General features: G+C 36.6%; 1 protein-coding gene across 2 annotated transcripts in view; it reads left to right on the forward strand.

Moving 5' to 3' along the window:
• The window catches only part of PDZD8 (PDZ domain containing 8), a 65,056-nt gene that overhangs the window by 2,630 nt on the left and 45,214 nt on the right, over nt 1-17,212 (forward strand). For both annotated transcript variants that reach the window (XM_075757811.1, XM_075757810.1), the window contains one exon: nt 16,833-16,955. In XM_075757811.1, coding sequence (XP_075613926.1) covers nt 16,833-16,955 — 123 coding nt within the window. The remainder of the gene's footprint in view (nt 1-16,832; nt 16,956-17,212) is intronic.

Below are 17,212 nucleotides of genomic sequence, written 5' to 3' on the forward strand. Positions count from 1 at the left end.
TAGCTGGTTTTCACGCTAGATAGTAGCCTGGTAGCACATGGTGGCGAATGTTCAGTTAAACGGTGTCCAACCCTGTATATGGTGCTTTTGACCTTTAAATTTTATGCCGTGTTCTGAACAGGTCATTCTGACCCACTGTGTTGTGAAGGAGGAAGGGAGGACGCTAGGCTTAATGCGCATTAATGAAATTGTCTTAAGGAAGGAAGATTGGGTCATTGGTGTCCTAACTGTCTAGAACTATGACTTCAAAGCTTCAAGTGGGAACACAGACCCCTGCATGGCAACGTTTAGCTGTCCACAGTTGCCCAAGGTTTTGGGGAACACAGACTGAAAACACATATTCTCTGCCAGCGTGTCTCAGATGAGTTTTGCTCTCTAGGGATCTACCCGCATAAACTTGGTAACAACCAAGTAGTAACAATACACTCTTACGTGGTGGCATAGTTGAGATTTGAGACATTATGGTTTAGATGGTATGGATAACTGATTTGGAAAATCAAGCCCCCTGCTGATAAGATGCAAGATTTGGTATTTTTAATAGCATTAGTAAGAATACATTGGTTTGGAATTATGGTATGTTAATGCATTCCTTAGCAAAGAATATATAGGAAGAAGTCAGGAAAGTTTCACAACTGCTTAATAACCTGTTACTTCACTTTAAATTTCTCATCTACAGGGAATGTGCTTATCCTCTCCCCATTTTTTTCCTATGGCCTATATGCCTTTTGTTTAATAGAGTCAGTATTTACTTCCATGTGTAGTTCAAAACCTTTTTGATGTCTTCCTACTCTTGCTCAAGTAACTTTGTAAATAAATTTTGAATAGCAGTAATTACAACCTTGTAAACAAAAGCACTTGAAGTGCCAGGAGTTCCCTTTTCTGCTGGTTAAAAGGGGCACTTTGTTACCCTGCTAGCTTCCATATTGAAGTCCACAAAGTTGTTTTATCTTTTTTTTGATGTAAGTAGTATTAAAAATTAAAATATGCCATTTTCTTTGTCTTTTGTATTATGCAACTTCTAGAGATTGTTCCTTTGTAGTGAATGGCATAAGACCACTTGACAATAGTTGATTTTCAACATCCTATAACTAAGCTTGTGCTAAGGAAATCCCCCCTCCTCTGTTATTTATGCATTAAAAGCATTGTGTCTTCATGCATGTACTGTCTGTTGCTACAGCCAAATGACTATACACATACTTTTGTATTATTTCCAGTTATGTACAAAATTTTATGCAGCAAAGCAGTGATTAGTAAGATTAGCTTCTTTTGTATCATCCATTGCCAGGAGTGGCTTTGTGCGATGTGCATAACTTTAGCTTGAAAGTGGAAGAAGGCATCTTGCATTCCTGATGCACTCTGAAGTGTCTATGGGGGGAGGCAGTGTAGACTAGTAAATGCATTTTAAAGTTTGCCTAGCATTTTATGGACAATTTTTCTCCATAAAAGCAATTGTCTACTAATTGAAAAAAGGGGAATGCACTTTATGTCTAAACAAATAAGTAGTAATTTGTGTTTTATTCTAACAGTGTGTGATCACTTTTCTTTGTCTCTTTAAGAAATGTGGTTGTGTCTGGCAAAACACCCTATTTTGAAGCTGCCCTGCCATTGAATGCAATTGTTAGAGAACAGAATTTGGTTAAGACTCTGGAAGCAAGGCTGCTGGTAAAATTCAGTGAATGGTATCTTTTCTTTTTTTTTGTTATTGTTGATAAAGGATTTGTGCAATTCAAGCGGTAGTAGCAAGAGTCAGTACCGTTTTATAGTTAATCTTAATGTATTTGTTGTTGCTTTGTAATAGAAGTACAAACAGATTTTCTGAAAACATTGTGGTCTGTCAGAGAAGTTTCTTGTTCAGATGTGGGAAAGATCTAAAAATGACAGGTTTTTTTTTTCTTCTCCCATATACATGAGTTCTGGTGTGCTCTTGAGAAAGTAGGTAGCTGTGAGTCAAGATTTTCTTTTTTTTTTTTTTTTATAACTAGTCCTAATCTCAGTAAGTTAATGAAGAATTGTAGATATCATTTATTTGGCTCTACATACTCCATAACTCTATTTTGACTTAACTGTTTAAATTATACTTTTTTTAGTTCTAAGTCAAGTTGGCCAGTGGGTGGAGTTTGAGCATGGAAAGCTTTGACTTCCCCGTTGGTTGGTTGTGATGGCAACTATTGGTGTTCTGCAGGGCAGCTGCTGACCCACCAGCTGTGTCTTGCTGTCCCGAAATCTCTAGTGCTAACACTTGGGAACCGTAGTCAGTCAGTCTTGCCCATCAGCATAGCTTGACTAGACACACTATTTTTCATGTAGGTTTCTTTTACTAGAGCAGGGTGGTAGATACTAATTATCAGCACAAAGAGTTTATCTAGAAGCCTCAATCGACCTTTGGTTTTTCGTTGTATACACTCAAACAGTTCTTTCAAAGTAGTACTATAGATATTGTTCATGTTGGCTTTAACTTTCTGTATCATGCCTTTCTAATAGTAGGATAAAGTTGTTAACACTAAGCTGGAGTTACTAGTATTGCCATGATGTGTTTAGTATGAGACATGTAGTAAGGACTATTTCAGGTGTCTGTCTCCTTGCTTGTGCTGTTGCAGTGGTCACAGATTCATCTATGTTTAGTTCTCTAATGAGCTGTACCTTGCTTATTAACCTATTATTAAGCTGCTTATTGGTGGCAACCTTGATATTCCCCCCCCCCCCCGTACATAGGTATGCTAATTGTGCTGTATATTCTAGCCTATTCTTAACAGTCAGCTGTAGTTTGCTGTTTTGAACGGGTCCTGATCTCGCTTTGTGTAGGTTTTGGAGACCTTTGGTTTTTGGGCTCTTTCTAGATGATAAAAATACACTTTGCCATAATGAAGATACAAAGTTCTTTGTGTGTAGGTAAAGGGTGAGGAGGAAGTACTTGCAGTCTAGTCTCCCTCCAGAATTTAATTTCCTGGTACTTCTTAATCAATGATGTAAAAAATCTGACAGCTGCTGGGTTTTTTTCTAAATTTAAGGTCATGCAAAAGTTCATCCATTTAGATTCTAAGCAGATTAGGTATTGCCTAAGTAGTGAGTCAGTTCTGTATATTTTAAGAATCCTTGGTTTCTCAGTTTGTTACATTAAAAAAGATAATACTTTGTATTGATACTAGCCTGTTTGAGAAACTATACTTTGCTTTATTTTAATGCATGCTACCACAGAGTGGAATAACTTTCTTTTCTTTAGAAGTAATCCCACAAAGGATTACTTCTAACACTTCTATATCAGGGATTTAGATGACCTCCTGAGGTACCTTCCAACATGAATTATCCTTGGAACTAATCGTTTGAAATATAGTTAGTAATGTTAAATAGTTTTATGCTTTCTTTGGAAGCTGGGGCTATATTGAATTTCACTGAGAAGAACCATTAGACAAGCCTATTTTAATTTACCATTATAGAATGCAATTTGAGAGTTACATAGCAGTTTCTTATTTTTGGCAAAAATTAAGCTAAGAAGTAATGTACCTACCTATTGATTTGAAGTGTGTTTTATAATAGAAATGACTTCATAATGTGGTAGTAAAGGTATTGGAAAAAGTATAAAATTAAAAAAAGTATATATTATTCATATGATGAGCTTATACTCAGAAATACCAAAAATAATCATAGAGATTGGGATTGTGAGCATGTCTTCAGAAAGCAGCAGCCAGTAGAGATACCTACTTTCTCTGCAGCTTCTGCAAAGGGAGAGGATATGGAGATTCTTTTCCTGAGTGGATTTCTACTGTAGTTGTGATAAGAATCTCTCTTACTAGTTAAATCTGTAAGGCACTCCTGTTTAAAGTTCTCATTCCTGTTGCTGCTGAAAGGAAAGAGGGGACTCTTCTTTTTCTTAATGCCATGCCTATTCTAGGTGCAAAAATCTTCTAGTATACAGAAGTATTAAAAAACCCAAACAAGATCCGAGTCCTTTCTGCTCTGCAAAAATTGGTGGTAGAACAGCACTGTGATACTGGTGGGTTTTCAGACTTACAGAGATATAATGCTCTGAATGATACCAGTACAAAGACTTGTTCTGTTAAAGGCAAAGTGTGATGATTGGAATCAGTAGAGCTGTCTGCAGACAGTAGTTTCATACTTGGAAGACTGTCTTTGTAGTGCAGGGACAAGTAGTTTTTCTTATTCATACAGTTAGATAAATAGATCTGTAGGCAACCTGACACACAGTAAACAAAACCAAACCTTGGAACATTAAATATTTTCACTACTTCAAGTTTGCAACATGTGTAGAAGGAAGCATTTTGTAGTGCAGAGCTTTTCATTGTCTTTATTTTGGGAGTGGTCTATCTCAGATATATGTTGTGTCGGGTAGATCACTAAATACATGTTTCTTCAGATTAAAAGTATGTGGTACAAAATATGTGTGTAAATATCCTTATGTAGATATTCACAACCTATTGGTTCTAGGAGTTTTGAAACCTTTTAGTTATCTTCCCCAGCTCCAGCACTTCATGGGCTTTCTCACTAGAAAGATCTAATTCTGAAAGAATGCCAGTTTGACACTTGTTCATTATAAAGTCAGATTTAATGAGTGACCAGCTACATATTGGATATTTCCTGGTATACAGGTGGCATTCTTTTCAGGTTAGACTGAGCCTTTTCCTATGATTAGTCAACAAATGTTACGTCTTCTTTTCTTACCTGCATGGGTGAGGAACTAGTGTGGCACTGACTTGAGATGGATTAGTGAAGAAACTGGGAGACCAGAGGGATAGTTGGGGACCAAAACAAAAAAGGAAAAAATCTCAGTTGGAGGGAGAGATGGATGAAGACATAATCACCAAAACTTGTTCTTTTATTGTTTGTGTTTGCTGCAGATAGCAATCCGGTAAGCATTAAGGTTAATTGGTCTGACAGGAAAATAAAACCTCCTTCAACTTCTCTTACTTAAAACAGTGCAATAATAATGAAAAGAAACAGCATGGTGTTCCAGTGATGGTGAAGCTTAGTCTCAGGCTGCTAATTTCACCATTGGAGCTAGTCCTTTCATGTTACTGGGTTTCTATGGGAAACTGCTTACTCTGCATTCCTGCAGAGATTGCCGCAAGTCACCCGATATGCTCCTGTGTTTACAGTTCATGTTCACGCTTGTTTGATTACAAAACTGTTTCAACATTTGGTTATTCTTGATATTACTGTTCTTTAGAGAATCGTAAAAGACTTTAAATTTTAAACTTCTAGGATTAATAAGCTTTATTGTCTAAAATGAGTATGGAGAGAATGTTACATACATATGCGGTTTGTTCATTCAGTAGATCATTTGTGCCACCCCAGTCTCCTAGAATCCATTAATTGTGGAACTGCAAAAACCTTTGCATGATGATCTCAAACTGTGCTTTTGTCCAGAAGAAAGCAGTGATCCAATATTATAAATGTTAGCTGGAAACAATTAGCTTTTCAAGCACGTTCCATTCTGCATGATACATGAATATCAATATTTTATATAATTAAGAAAAAAATACTCTACTGAAAGTGTTTATTTTTGATGTTTGAGTGTTGAAGAGGGCTTGTTCATAACAGTGGATAAATTCTCATTTTGTAAATGAGTGTGGAAGGGGATTTGGGAGTCATTATTTTATAAACATTTCTCAGGTTAACTGTGACTTACTAAGCTGAACAGAGTATTTATAAATTATTTGAGTAGTTTCTGCTGCAGTCACTGAGTTTCTGGTTAAACTAAAGAATTGACTGCTGGAATGGTGTTCATCTCGGCTGAGACACGAGTAAGATCCACACAAGTTTTGGAAGCTTTTCCTGTTATTTACCTATTGTTTAACAAATTGCAGTTGTTTCACAAGCCATTCAAATCAAAGCTAGAATTCAGACCTTCAAGATGTTCAATGATCCTAACCAGTGTATTTGGTAAATTAGTGGAAAAAAATCTGCGGTGAAAACTCAAGCTGACAGATACATTTGTGTTGCAAAGAAAGTTTCTACAGTAAAGTGGTTGTGCATGCAGTGCAGTGGATATGGGTGCTCCTAAATTGCTCTACCCAGCAAGCCAGGTATACGCTGTGCGTGGTTTGCTAGCTCAGATTTCTTCATCATGCCTGCCCAAAGCCATTTGGGTGCTTCTGCCTCCCTAAGCACCCTTCCTTCTGAAAAGACTCTTATTCTTGTGGAGCTCTGCCAGGGTTAATAAGCCCTCTCAGGACTTGAGACTGCACCTCTGTTTACTGCAGGACCCAGCTGGAGCCCGGCAGCATTTTAGACTCATCTGTGGCCATATATAGCTATGAAAATTGCCAAGGAGATGCTAGGTGTAGCGGGGAAGAAAAGAAAGAGAGGACAAACCTAATTTTTTGTGAGATGAGAGGAAGGCAGAAATTTGTTTTCAACTCTGGGTTGGGCTGTGGAGAGCTACTGCCCCCCCCCCCCCCCCCCCCCGCCCCCATTAGCAGTTGTAATTAATTTTAGCCTTAAAACTACATGGGAACACCTCAATTTTATGATTTCTTAATTCCCCTGTTCAGCTTGCAGCTATGCTATAGTTCAGCTTGCAGCTATGCTATAGTTCAGCAGAATGGTCTGTGAGGAGCAGTGCACCCAGCCCTCTCCATTAAAGCCGTTTCGTGTGATGGAAAATAAAGGGATTCTACTACATCAGTACAGTCTTTGCATTTTTGAAGGAAAAAATCAGTCTGCAATAAAGAGTGAATTACAGAGATCAGCTGATGATAGAGTTAATCAGACTGGTTACACATACTCAAAGACAGTAATTAACTGCTAGATATGACCAGCATAAAATTAAATTAGCATAATCATTTGGGAGTACTTTTTTTAGCAATTTTGTGTTGCTTTAATTGTAAAACTTACAGGGACAATTTGAGATGTAAATTTACAAAATTATTTCTTAATTTCTGTCCAATATTTTAAAATTATCTGTGGATATCTAATGGAAATCATGATTTTTATACTTTGTTCCTGACTTTCTTAACTTAGTCTTAATGCTAAGCTTCAATATATTTTCCTGTATCAGTTTTAATGGTGACATAGTTATGAAAAATGCCCATTCAGAAGGAAATACGTACAAATATTACAGTCTGCTTTTGTAATGGTATTAAGTGCAAGTGGTGTTTACCAGTGTCACTGAAATGGAGATACAGATGCGTACAAGAACTAATACCACATATTTAAAATGCTTTAAATGATGCTAAAACCTTTGCAAAATATCCTGTCAAACGTACTTTTTTATATAGTATTTTAAATGTAAGCCATTGTGTAGTAAGAACTAAAATGGACTTTTACATGAATGTCACTTGTGTAGTAAATGACTTTAGCTCAGGCAAACAGGAATAATAGTTTAAATAGGAAGAGCAGTCTTGCAGTGACATGGCGGAAGGCTTCATGGTGGAGTTCGAATCACTGCTGTATATGATCTGGCTTGGTGAATAATTCCTAAGTAATTAAATAGTGGAAATGATGCAGTGTAACTCTGAAAATGTCAACATTTTTTTTCTTTAAGAATAACTGCATACTCGCTAACGAAACTTAATGCAATATTGTAGAACAAACAAAACAAATTCTAATGTTGCCAAACGAAGAGCCCAGTGGATTACAAGGGGACGTGAGGTGAGGATAGCAATGTTAGTCAGTGGTATTGTTTTAAAACAATACTACAAAAACTCAGCATTTTTTTCTTTTCTTTTCTTTTTCCTGTTCCTCTGAAAGAAGGGCAAATTAGAAAAAATATTTAAATTCATTATGGGGATGGTGGGAGAAGACTGTGGTAACTTGAGCAGCTGCTTCTTTCAAATGTAATCCTAAGTCCCAACTGTAACTTGCCATCAGTGATGCAGGATGTGCAAAGTGCAGGAATCCTTCCTGTTAATCTCACAAGCCCCTCCTGTATTTGATTTGCAACAGTGGTGTCACTGGTCACATCCAGACTGAGCTTCTATTTGATCCTGTTTGTTTACAGTACAGTCCCATTAATAACATGCTGTGACTCACAAATGGTGACACCTTTGCTTAGGGGACAGTTGACAACTATGTGCCATGGTGTGTCCCCCAGTCCCACCATTGCAGTCTGAAGAGCTAAATGTCTATAAAACAAGTCCTTAATTACTGCTGTTTACAACTTTAAGGTGAACTGTCAGTCATCTCAGGTTTGAAAGTGATACTACTAGTATGAGCTAGACTGTCTCCACCACTTTGGAAGACTTTAAGGGTATGCATTGGACCATCTTCTGTCTTGTCAGAAGTGACCAGATAAATGTAGATTGAGTAGAAGCTTCTGTAGTTCAAGCATTTTTAAAACAAACTGGAGTGGGGATAAACCTTGAAAAACTATCATGTCTAGAATTCAGAACAAAGTTTTTTTTTACTTTTGCTTTACAGCTTTCAGAGACTCTTCTCAGCAGTGAGACAGTAATTTTCTGTCCAAGTGGTCTAAGAGGATGTCATTAGTTTTCCTATGGACATAGGCTAGTGTTTAGTGCAGAGGATTAAAGCTCTTGAGCTCAATGAATGAGTCATGTACAGAGCTTAGACTTCTATTAGAACATCAACATTGTTTTCCTTTGACCAGTATGGCAGAGAGATGATGTTTGTAGAAAGACTTGAGACCTCCTTATGGGAAAATATATTGCTGAAGTGAGAAAAAGCTAGCATTTTGCTAGCATCAGTTACTGGAACCAGTCTCTAATCCAACCGACTAAAGACGTAGAGTTTTGGAGCGGCTTGGGTTTATTTATTTGGGTTATTTGGTGGTGGTTTTTTTTTCCTCCTGCTGCTGTTCTCCTTGAATACCTAAAAGCTGAACTGCACCTGCCTCTCTTCCAGCTCTACGTGAACATATTCTGCATCTCTTGTCCCATTTGGAGTAGAGCCACAACACTTCAGGCTTTCTGGTTAGACAGAGAAATTTAGTCTTCGTCCTGTCTGAGACTAAGAGATCAAAATCCTGCTATATTTCACTCTTAATTTGAACCAACAGTTGGCTTCAGCTAGGTCACATACAATGTTTAAAAAAAAAAAAAATCACATGAAAACTCCGAGATGAAACAGGCATTGACTGCATTGAGTTAACTAAGCAATTTCAGTATTTATGGAATTAGAATTTGGGAAACTAGTATTCTTGAAATGCGCAAAAAAACCCCAACACCAAACCCTCTGCATGGTCAAATTGATCTTTTTTGTGCTGATAAGAAAGTAGTTTTGATAAGCCTGAATCAAGACTTCTTTTTTTACCAGTGGCTATTTCAATACAAACAGGAGTGACGATTCTTTAAGACTCTTCTTGCCGTATTTGCAATGACTTCTGTCATATAATCAGGAAAAAAAAATCTACTATCTTTTTGGAAGGAGCTACTTGCCTGTTTACATTTGTTCTTTTATTTTTTCTTGTAGAATGGATCTTAAAGTTTTAAAAGTGTTTGTCTTGAGTGTCTGATTGAAGAGATATCTCGGAGGTACTGATATCACTGTAAGAAAGATGACTGTAGTGTAAGAATCTGGAAATGTGTGAAACACCTTTGAAGGGGAAAAAATTAAATCCTTGCTGCTTCTTTTTTTTCTTTGAGATCTTGATTTTAAAAAGTGACTGTTCATATATTGAGAACTTATGTGGATGAGCCTCCCACATGCCTGTGGCAGAATATCCTGCAACACAGTGGGTGGAGTGCTAGAATTGATTTGCAGTTTTCCATAAAATTTGCTAGAAAATAAACCTACTCTCTTATTGCAATGTTTTTCAGGTTGTTTGTAAGCCAAATTTTTCATGGGTGTGTATAAAGCTGAAATGTGTAGATTTCTATACTGAATAAGAGCATAGTTTGAATTAGTAAAGTCCCCTGAATATGAATCGTGACACAGTTCTGCAGCTTGGTTCCTTCTGAAATCAGTGGAAGCTGGAGAATTGCTTTTGCAAAATCTACAGTGGTTGTACTTTTAATGTATTAAAAAAACGCCAAAAACTTACTAATTCTTTTCAAAATAAGGCTGAGTCCCATTTTTATATCTTCCATGTAAAGAACGATATAAGCTGTTTGTATTGTAATACCTAACCCTAACAAGTTCAAATTTTTAGCTGTTAAGTACTTTTAAAATCTTATTAATATGATCATGCCTTTTTAGGAGTGGGTAGTAATATTTCAGAATTTTTGTAGTGCTGAACTTCATCTTAAATTACACAAAATGTAAGAATACAGGACTTTTTTATGACTTAAAATATCTGGTGTCCATCACTTTTTTGGAAATTCATACACTTTATAAGTGCATGACTTGTATTTCTGTGAATCAGATAAAAAAGGAAATCTAAAAATGACTGAGTTCTGTTCTGTAGCTAGTTGAACTTTTGAGTACTCCCAAAATGGAAAAAAAATTCAGCAGTTATTCATTCAAAAATATTTTAGATACTAGAATCTTCAAATACAGGAGCATTTACAAAAGTAAATTGATGCTTTACTAAACAGAGTCTGACTTTTAGATTTTGATTTGATTTTTTACTTAGAGTGGTAAACAAAACTCTGAGACTTGGAATGTACACAAAATAGCCTTACGCTAAAGAAACTTGCATTTTTAGCTGGTGGGTTCTTCTGAGATTTAAGGTCTCTTTTTGCCTTGTTTATTAAGATTTAAATGTTCAGTTAATGTAATTCGATTAAAAAAAGTTCACAAACCTGACAATGTTTAATCTTTATGGCAAGAGAGTGGTGCTGGAATTCATATAATACAAGTGATCAATGTGGTCTTAAACAGATATCCAGTAATTTTTAGGCATCAAACTTCCTTTATAAAACTAGAGAATAATTTAAAAATTTTCCCAGAACTTATTTGAGAAAAGTGTTCTCACATCTTAGCAAAAGCTCTACAAAATCCTAGCCTCATCTTGCATTTACAACTGAAGCTGTAAGTCTTTCTGCTTCTCCAAGTAGGAAATGAAGTACTGAAAGCTTTTGAAGTTTGTTCCTGTCTGTGTTTAGCTCTTAACAATTATTTTTTTTTTACCCGTGATTCTGGATATTCTTAACAGATGCAATGAACAGAAACACATAAGCGCATGGTTATCTTTGGCCAGATAAACTTGATATATATTTTTTTTTTCCCAGTTCTTAATAGATTTCCTCATATGACTAAAAATATTATAGTTAAGTAGGTACTGGTAGGAGCAGTTAGTTTAGGTAATAGGTTAATTAAACTAAAGTGTGAAAGAATATTAACTCTGTTAAAGATGGCTAAAAGACCACAAAGCAGTCATCACAAAATAGTGAATACAAATTAATGAGAATATAGGTCAGACATTTCTGAAACTAAACTAGTGAATTAGTTTTGTTCCAAGTAGATGAGTTTTTCCCTCATAGAACTGACAACTGGAAGGAAGAATAACGTTATTCAGGGGCAGAAACACCCAAAATGGAGAGAACAAACTTAATTCGTTTGGGTTTTGGTTTTGTTTTGTTGTTTTTCTTTTTGTTTTGTTTTTTATTTTGGGGTGTTTTTTTCAGATGCAATTTTGATCTAGACTGTGTGAGTGAGGTGGTGGTAAGATCAGAGCAAGTGAGCCACTGAAGTGACTGTGAAATATGACATGAATGGAGTATCGAAGTCCTTCGTGTGAAGGAGATATCTGACTGCCTGCAGTGTCTGGAAGTATTTTTGCTGTGCTTTGTATGTGGGAGAGCTCAGTATCATGCTATTTTAGAGTTTAAGTCTAATCCTGTATATTAATTGAGTAACTTTATCTTGATTATCTTTCAGTATAACTATCTGACCTAATTCCTTAGACGAAATGACTTTTTGCTGTTTGCGTCTTGCAGTATTTGTTGAGAAATGCTTTTGCTGTTTGATGGCTTCTTTTAAATATTATTTTAATAGGATTTGTTTTCACTTGCTAAAACTTCACATGAAGTTTGATGGATATTCCTATTCATATTATTAAGTTAAACTGCTGGGTTTTTAACGCTTTCTTAATAGTGTGCTGTTTGGATTTTAGACTTCTGGACAAATAAGATGATAGATTTGTGGAGGGAGACGGATAATTTAAAAACGAATTGAAAACACATAAGCATCTAATATAAGGCCCTTCTAAAGCAGGGGTGTAAGGTGTCTTGTTTTTCTTACATAACTACGATGTGCATATCTTACTCTGGAAAAGGTGAAAAGTTTACAAAAGCTTAACAAATACGGGTTAAAGACAGTAAAATCTCTCCCCCACAAAATCTACCTTAATTCTGATAGTTGTTCAGTATAATATCGCAGGTTTGGAATTGAAAAGGAGGCTTTTGGATAGGTGGACTGAGTTGCTGTAATGTCATAAATCCTCGACCTGCAAAGCATGAGCATGAATTTTGCCTTTTGACCTTGCTGAATAAGGAGATGGCAGCATTGTATCCCACTTGAAAGGAGTGTGATATAGATGCAATGAAAATCTGCCTCAGAGAATGTGGTAACAGCTCAGCAGTGTTTAGAAAGTTACTATATTTTTTGTAAATGCCTTTTGGTAACACTTTCTCAACTGTTGTACTGTCAGGAGCATCTCCTAGATTTCCTCACGTCATTGTCATGGCTTAAATCCTTTTTCTCAGGCTGCAGCAGCGAACGGACCGATTGCAAACCATTTGTTAGGGCTTGTTCTCCACTGATGAGGTCCACTAGCTCTTTTTGGTTACTGGTTAAAGTTAAGAAAAGGAGCTGAGAATACTTTATGAGTGTTTGAAGATCTAGACAGCAAAATAGAAACCACATTTTTTTTCTTGTTCAGAGTTTGCAACGTGGGAGCCTTGAATTCACAAGAGCAACCTACCAGAACGAATCAGATCCTGGGATGGCTGCTGTGATGAGGGCAGAGACCAGCTGAGATTAACTGAGGCATTTAGTTTGCTGTCAAGGTTTCTTTATAGACTTTTTGAATTGAGGCTTACTGGTAGGCTACATAATCTTTTTTTTTTTTTATTTTTTTCTTCATCAGTGTGGTTTAACTTCCCAAAGGCGTTTATTGGTGGGCTTTTGATCTTTAAAGATGGACTAAACATTAGAGGGTAGCAAAATACACCCTTAAAACTATTACAGAAGTTACAGCGAGGTTATTTACACAATGTATTTAGTAAAGTAAGTTCTACATTATAATAACAAACATAGGATGATAGGAAACTTCTCTCCTTTTACATAGGGAAGTTTGGGACAGGAAGGTGCTGAATCACCAAAGGTACCATAGTCCGCAGGGCTTGGGAATAGAGGTTGTATCTCTTGTCTCGTTCACAGAATTGTGTTATTGGCACTGTTAGCTAAAAGCCTGCTCTTGGTGCTTCAATACGATGATGTACAGCTCTGCTTTCATATTAGAAGTGTGTTTGTTGTCCTTACTGTAAATGCTTTATGAAACAAACTTCATGATTACATTTTGCCTAGCAACATGATTGTTTTCAAGCAGAAAAATTAGGCATTGCAGAGGTGGGGAATCTGGCTTCTCCGCAGAGAGGAGAGCACCCGTTGCTGTTCTGTGCGCCTGCTAGACTGAACAAGACTGCAGCACTGATGGCTCTGTACGAACGCGCTCCTCAGAGTGGCCTTCGTTATTGGTGACTGTGGTTTTGAAAGGTAGAGTAGCTTTCCCTGCCATGGGGGAAAAGATGGGAGAACCTGTGATGCCTGACGGTTATGTGAGTAGACTGCAGGTTGCCTACGTGTTGCTTTACAACGCAAAGGAATGGCGTCTCACTGTGTTACCAACTGTTGCCATCTGGGTCTGTATTAATTCACCAATTCCCAGTAGGAAAGTCTTTCCAGATAAATTTTGGGTTATCTTCTACTTAAATAGTCTGTCAACAGTTCACTTACCTAATGTGTAATTGAAATCTACTTGAAATAGTAATTTCTCTGATGTTTAATTTTGGAAATGTACAAACTGATAGTAAATTACCTTAAATAGATAACTGCTATGTTATAAAATTGGAAGGCTTCAGAGCAGCACTTAAACATTAAAAATGCATTTAATGTGGGATATTTAGCTCTTTGTATGTTGCTAATGCCAATGGAAATAGGTAATGTGTTAGGGTTTTTGCCAAGGATTTTGCAAATTAGTTGCAGAGGTAAGAATGCGAACATAAGTGCTTGTTGTAAATTAAAAATGATGTTGAGACTGCTTTTAATCCCGTGTTTGTAGAAAATTTAACCAGTGCAGCATAAAGTTCAGCATACACTTTTTTGCATATTATTGTAGATAACTGCATTGGTATTTTAGAATTTTTTCCTCTTTAATTCATTGTTGTATTAATAAAAAAAGTCTATTTTGAAAATTGAAATAAAAAAAATATTAACCATTATGTCTGAACCTACCAAGAAAAATGGCTTCTTCTGAGGATTATTTCATCATTCCATGCAGCAGCAAAAGCTTGCAGTGTGTGCTGTACTTAATTTTATTCTGAAGTTACTTGAGAGATGACACTTTTGGTTTGAATATGTGGGTAGGTATGTCTGCATCCTTGCTGGAATATTTTAGTCTGTTGGTTTGCTTTTTTGTTTTGTTCTTAGTTTTAGTATTGAAAATAGATTTGTTCAGGTTTGTGTTTTTGTTAAATAGCCTGCACGCTGTTTTATGGTATATGTAAGAGAAAGACGTTAGCAGTACCAACACTTTTAAGCCTGGCATTTGCAGAAATTCAGAGAGGTGAGGGTAACCTATTGGATCCTCTTTCTTCGTTTGTTCCTCCCTCCCAGAAATCTTGTTTGGGTAGCTCACTGATGTTCCTGATGGTGGTTGTTCGTTTGAGGTTCTCATGGAAAAACTAATTTTTTTAAATAGATTTTGGGAGAAGGTATATGGGCAGTTGCTGGTACTAATTGAAAAATTGTTTATTTGTGCTGGAAAACCCCCAAATCTACAAATATTTATTCACTCCAAACTTGGTGTTATTTTCCAGTATGCTTGCCCAACTCTTCCTTTTTTGCCTAACAAAATCTGAGCTAAATCTGTATTTTGAGGGGGTAAAAATCATTCCTAAAAGGAACAGGGTACCCTTACTTGTACTTAAAGTGAGAAACGTGTAGGTCTGTGTGCTGTGATGGCTTGGGGTGGGTCTGAGCAGAGAGGTGGCCAGGCCCTGAGGTGGCAGAAAGTCTTGTAGAGTGAAAATAGTGGGGTCATCCTGGTCGTATTTTCCCTACCCTTGTGATCCTTACTATTTCCCTGATTCAAGAAGATGATGAGTAAAGTATCAGACCAGATAGTAAATGCACAAGGCATGTTTTGAGTTGGTGGTTTTAAATCCCACTGGCCATGGTTTAGGTTTTTAATAGCTTCATATTTTTCATACACAGACATAATAAAATAAAAAAAATCAAGTATTTAAGATTGAAATTTTTTACTTGACCAATTCCAAAACATTTTTGTTCCTGAAGGAGTTAAGGAGGAAGAAACTTGGAACAAAATTAAAGTTAGAAGCTGAATTGGATTTCAGGAAAATATCTGGAGTGTTGAGTTGTATTTATTCACAAGGAGAACAAAAGACATGTCTTTCTCATGGCTCTGTACGAGGCTGATGCTCGTACAGAAACGAAGTGTCTTGAATCAGAGCATCGGGCTCCCTCCCAAAGAGTGTGCCGACAGTTAAAGGAAGCTTAATTATTTATTTGAATTTCTGAAACTCTTCAGTTCAGATCCATGTGACTGTTTCCTGAACATATTGTGATCTCTGAATGTGACAAGCAGATGCCTCTGGTGGTTGAGCAAACAGTACTTATGAAAGACTTCTTTCTCATGAAATGGCAGATACATCCTGCAGGCAGTGGTGCTCGTGTCCTGCTATTTGTAAGTCTTTTCCACAGAAATAATCTCTGTCGGTGACAGAGGATGGAAACCAAGGCATAGGGCAGTGCTAGGAAGTGGGAGCAATAAAGAAAAACTGAAAGAAGGAATACCCTGGAAGTGCTTTTTCAAATACTTTTATATAAAATGCTAGCGTAGATTTCATGATATTTTCTGATTTGGAGGGTTGTGCTCCTTCCCGTTGGGATCGCATGTGCATGTCTGCCATGTGATGGGGCTGCAGCTGCGCAGCCTCTTCTCCTCCTTCCTTCCCTCAGATCGTGGCTGTGTCCGACACTTAAGCACTGTCACTTAAAAATGAAATCTGTATTTATAACTCGGCATATTCTAATCAAAGAGAGAGAATTATGTGGTGAGATACTGAGTGTTTTTAAGTGTTTTACACACATTATCTTGAACATGAACTGTTTTTCCTTTGAATCACGTGCTGTGATGAGGGAAATAAAGCTCAAGTGCAAGTATTTAGAATACCTGTATCTTTATTTTAATTCAAAAAGACCAGCTGAAAAGAGCAACCAAATGTTTTCTGCAAAATAAGAGAAGTATTAATCTGTGTAACTAAAGTGTACTGTTTATTAGGATGTGCCAGTCCTCTAACTACAGCAGTGTCAAAACTTTAGGCTTTAGGGTCTTAGTGTATTTTCACCTTTCAATGCTGTGATGTTTTATGTAGATGAGCTTAAACAGGAAGCTGATAACAGAAAACGTTTCCGATTGCAAACATGATTTAACACGAGTCTTTTTGCAGTAAATGGCTTACCAGGTCTTTATTTTATCAAAATTAGCTACACTGGTAACTGTAACTCAAATAATCTATTCCAGTGAGGTAATCTGTGTTTATATTGTCTCCACTCTTCTGCATTCAGAAAGTTTTAGTAGCTTCTACTTGTTCCTTTTGATCAATAACTATGTAGGAATGGCAGTGTTTCTCTTTAGGAGTGTTAAAGAGTCATTGTAATCCTGTTACTCTTTTTGTGTTTTAGTCTTGTTTATGTAACTTGAATTAGAATAAGTCTCTCATATTTTTCAGGTTCAAGCCATTTTTTCCATTTCAAGTGTTGCCACCTGACGAATATGAAGATCGAGACCTCTGTATACAGGATTTTCTTTTGACAGAAGGTCGACTAAAAGTCACGTTAATTGAATGTACAAGGTATGTCTTGTGGTCTTTTGCTCGTTCTTGACTAAGCAAGTACCCGTGTTTCTTGAGTTTGTAGTAAATGTAGCGGTAGGCCTGTTCTGATTCACAGAGTACTAGCTTTGATGTTATCCTTGAGTTCTAATCAAGAAATGTATTTTTTTAAGTAAAAATGAACAAATGAAAGTTGCAGTAAGTTTCTGAGGCACTTCTGTGTTGTGTGTGGGCGTGTGCATTTGCTTTTCTTCTGAATTTTGCCTGGTTACAAGCTA

Source organism: Balearica regulorum, chromosome 7, assembly GCF_011004875.1.
Source record: "Balearica regulorum gibbericeps isolate bBalReg1 chromosome 7, bBalReg1.pri, whole genome shotgun sequence".
Classification (NCBI taxonomy): Eukaryota; Metazoa; Chordata; class Aves; order Gruiformes; family Gruidae; genus Balearica; species Balearica regulorum.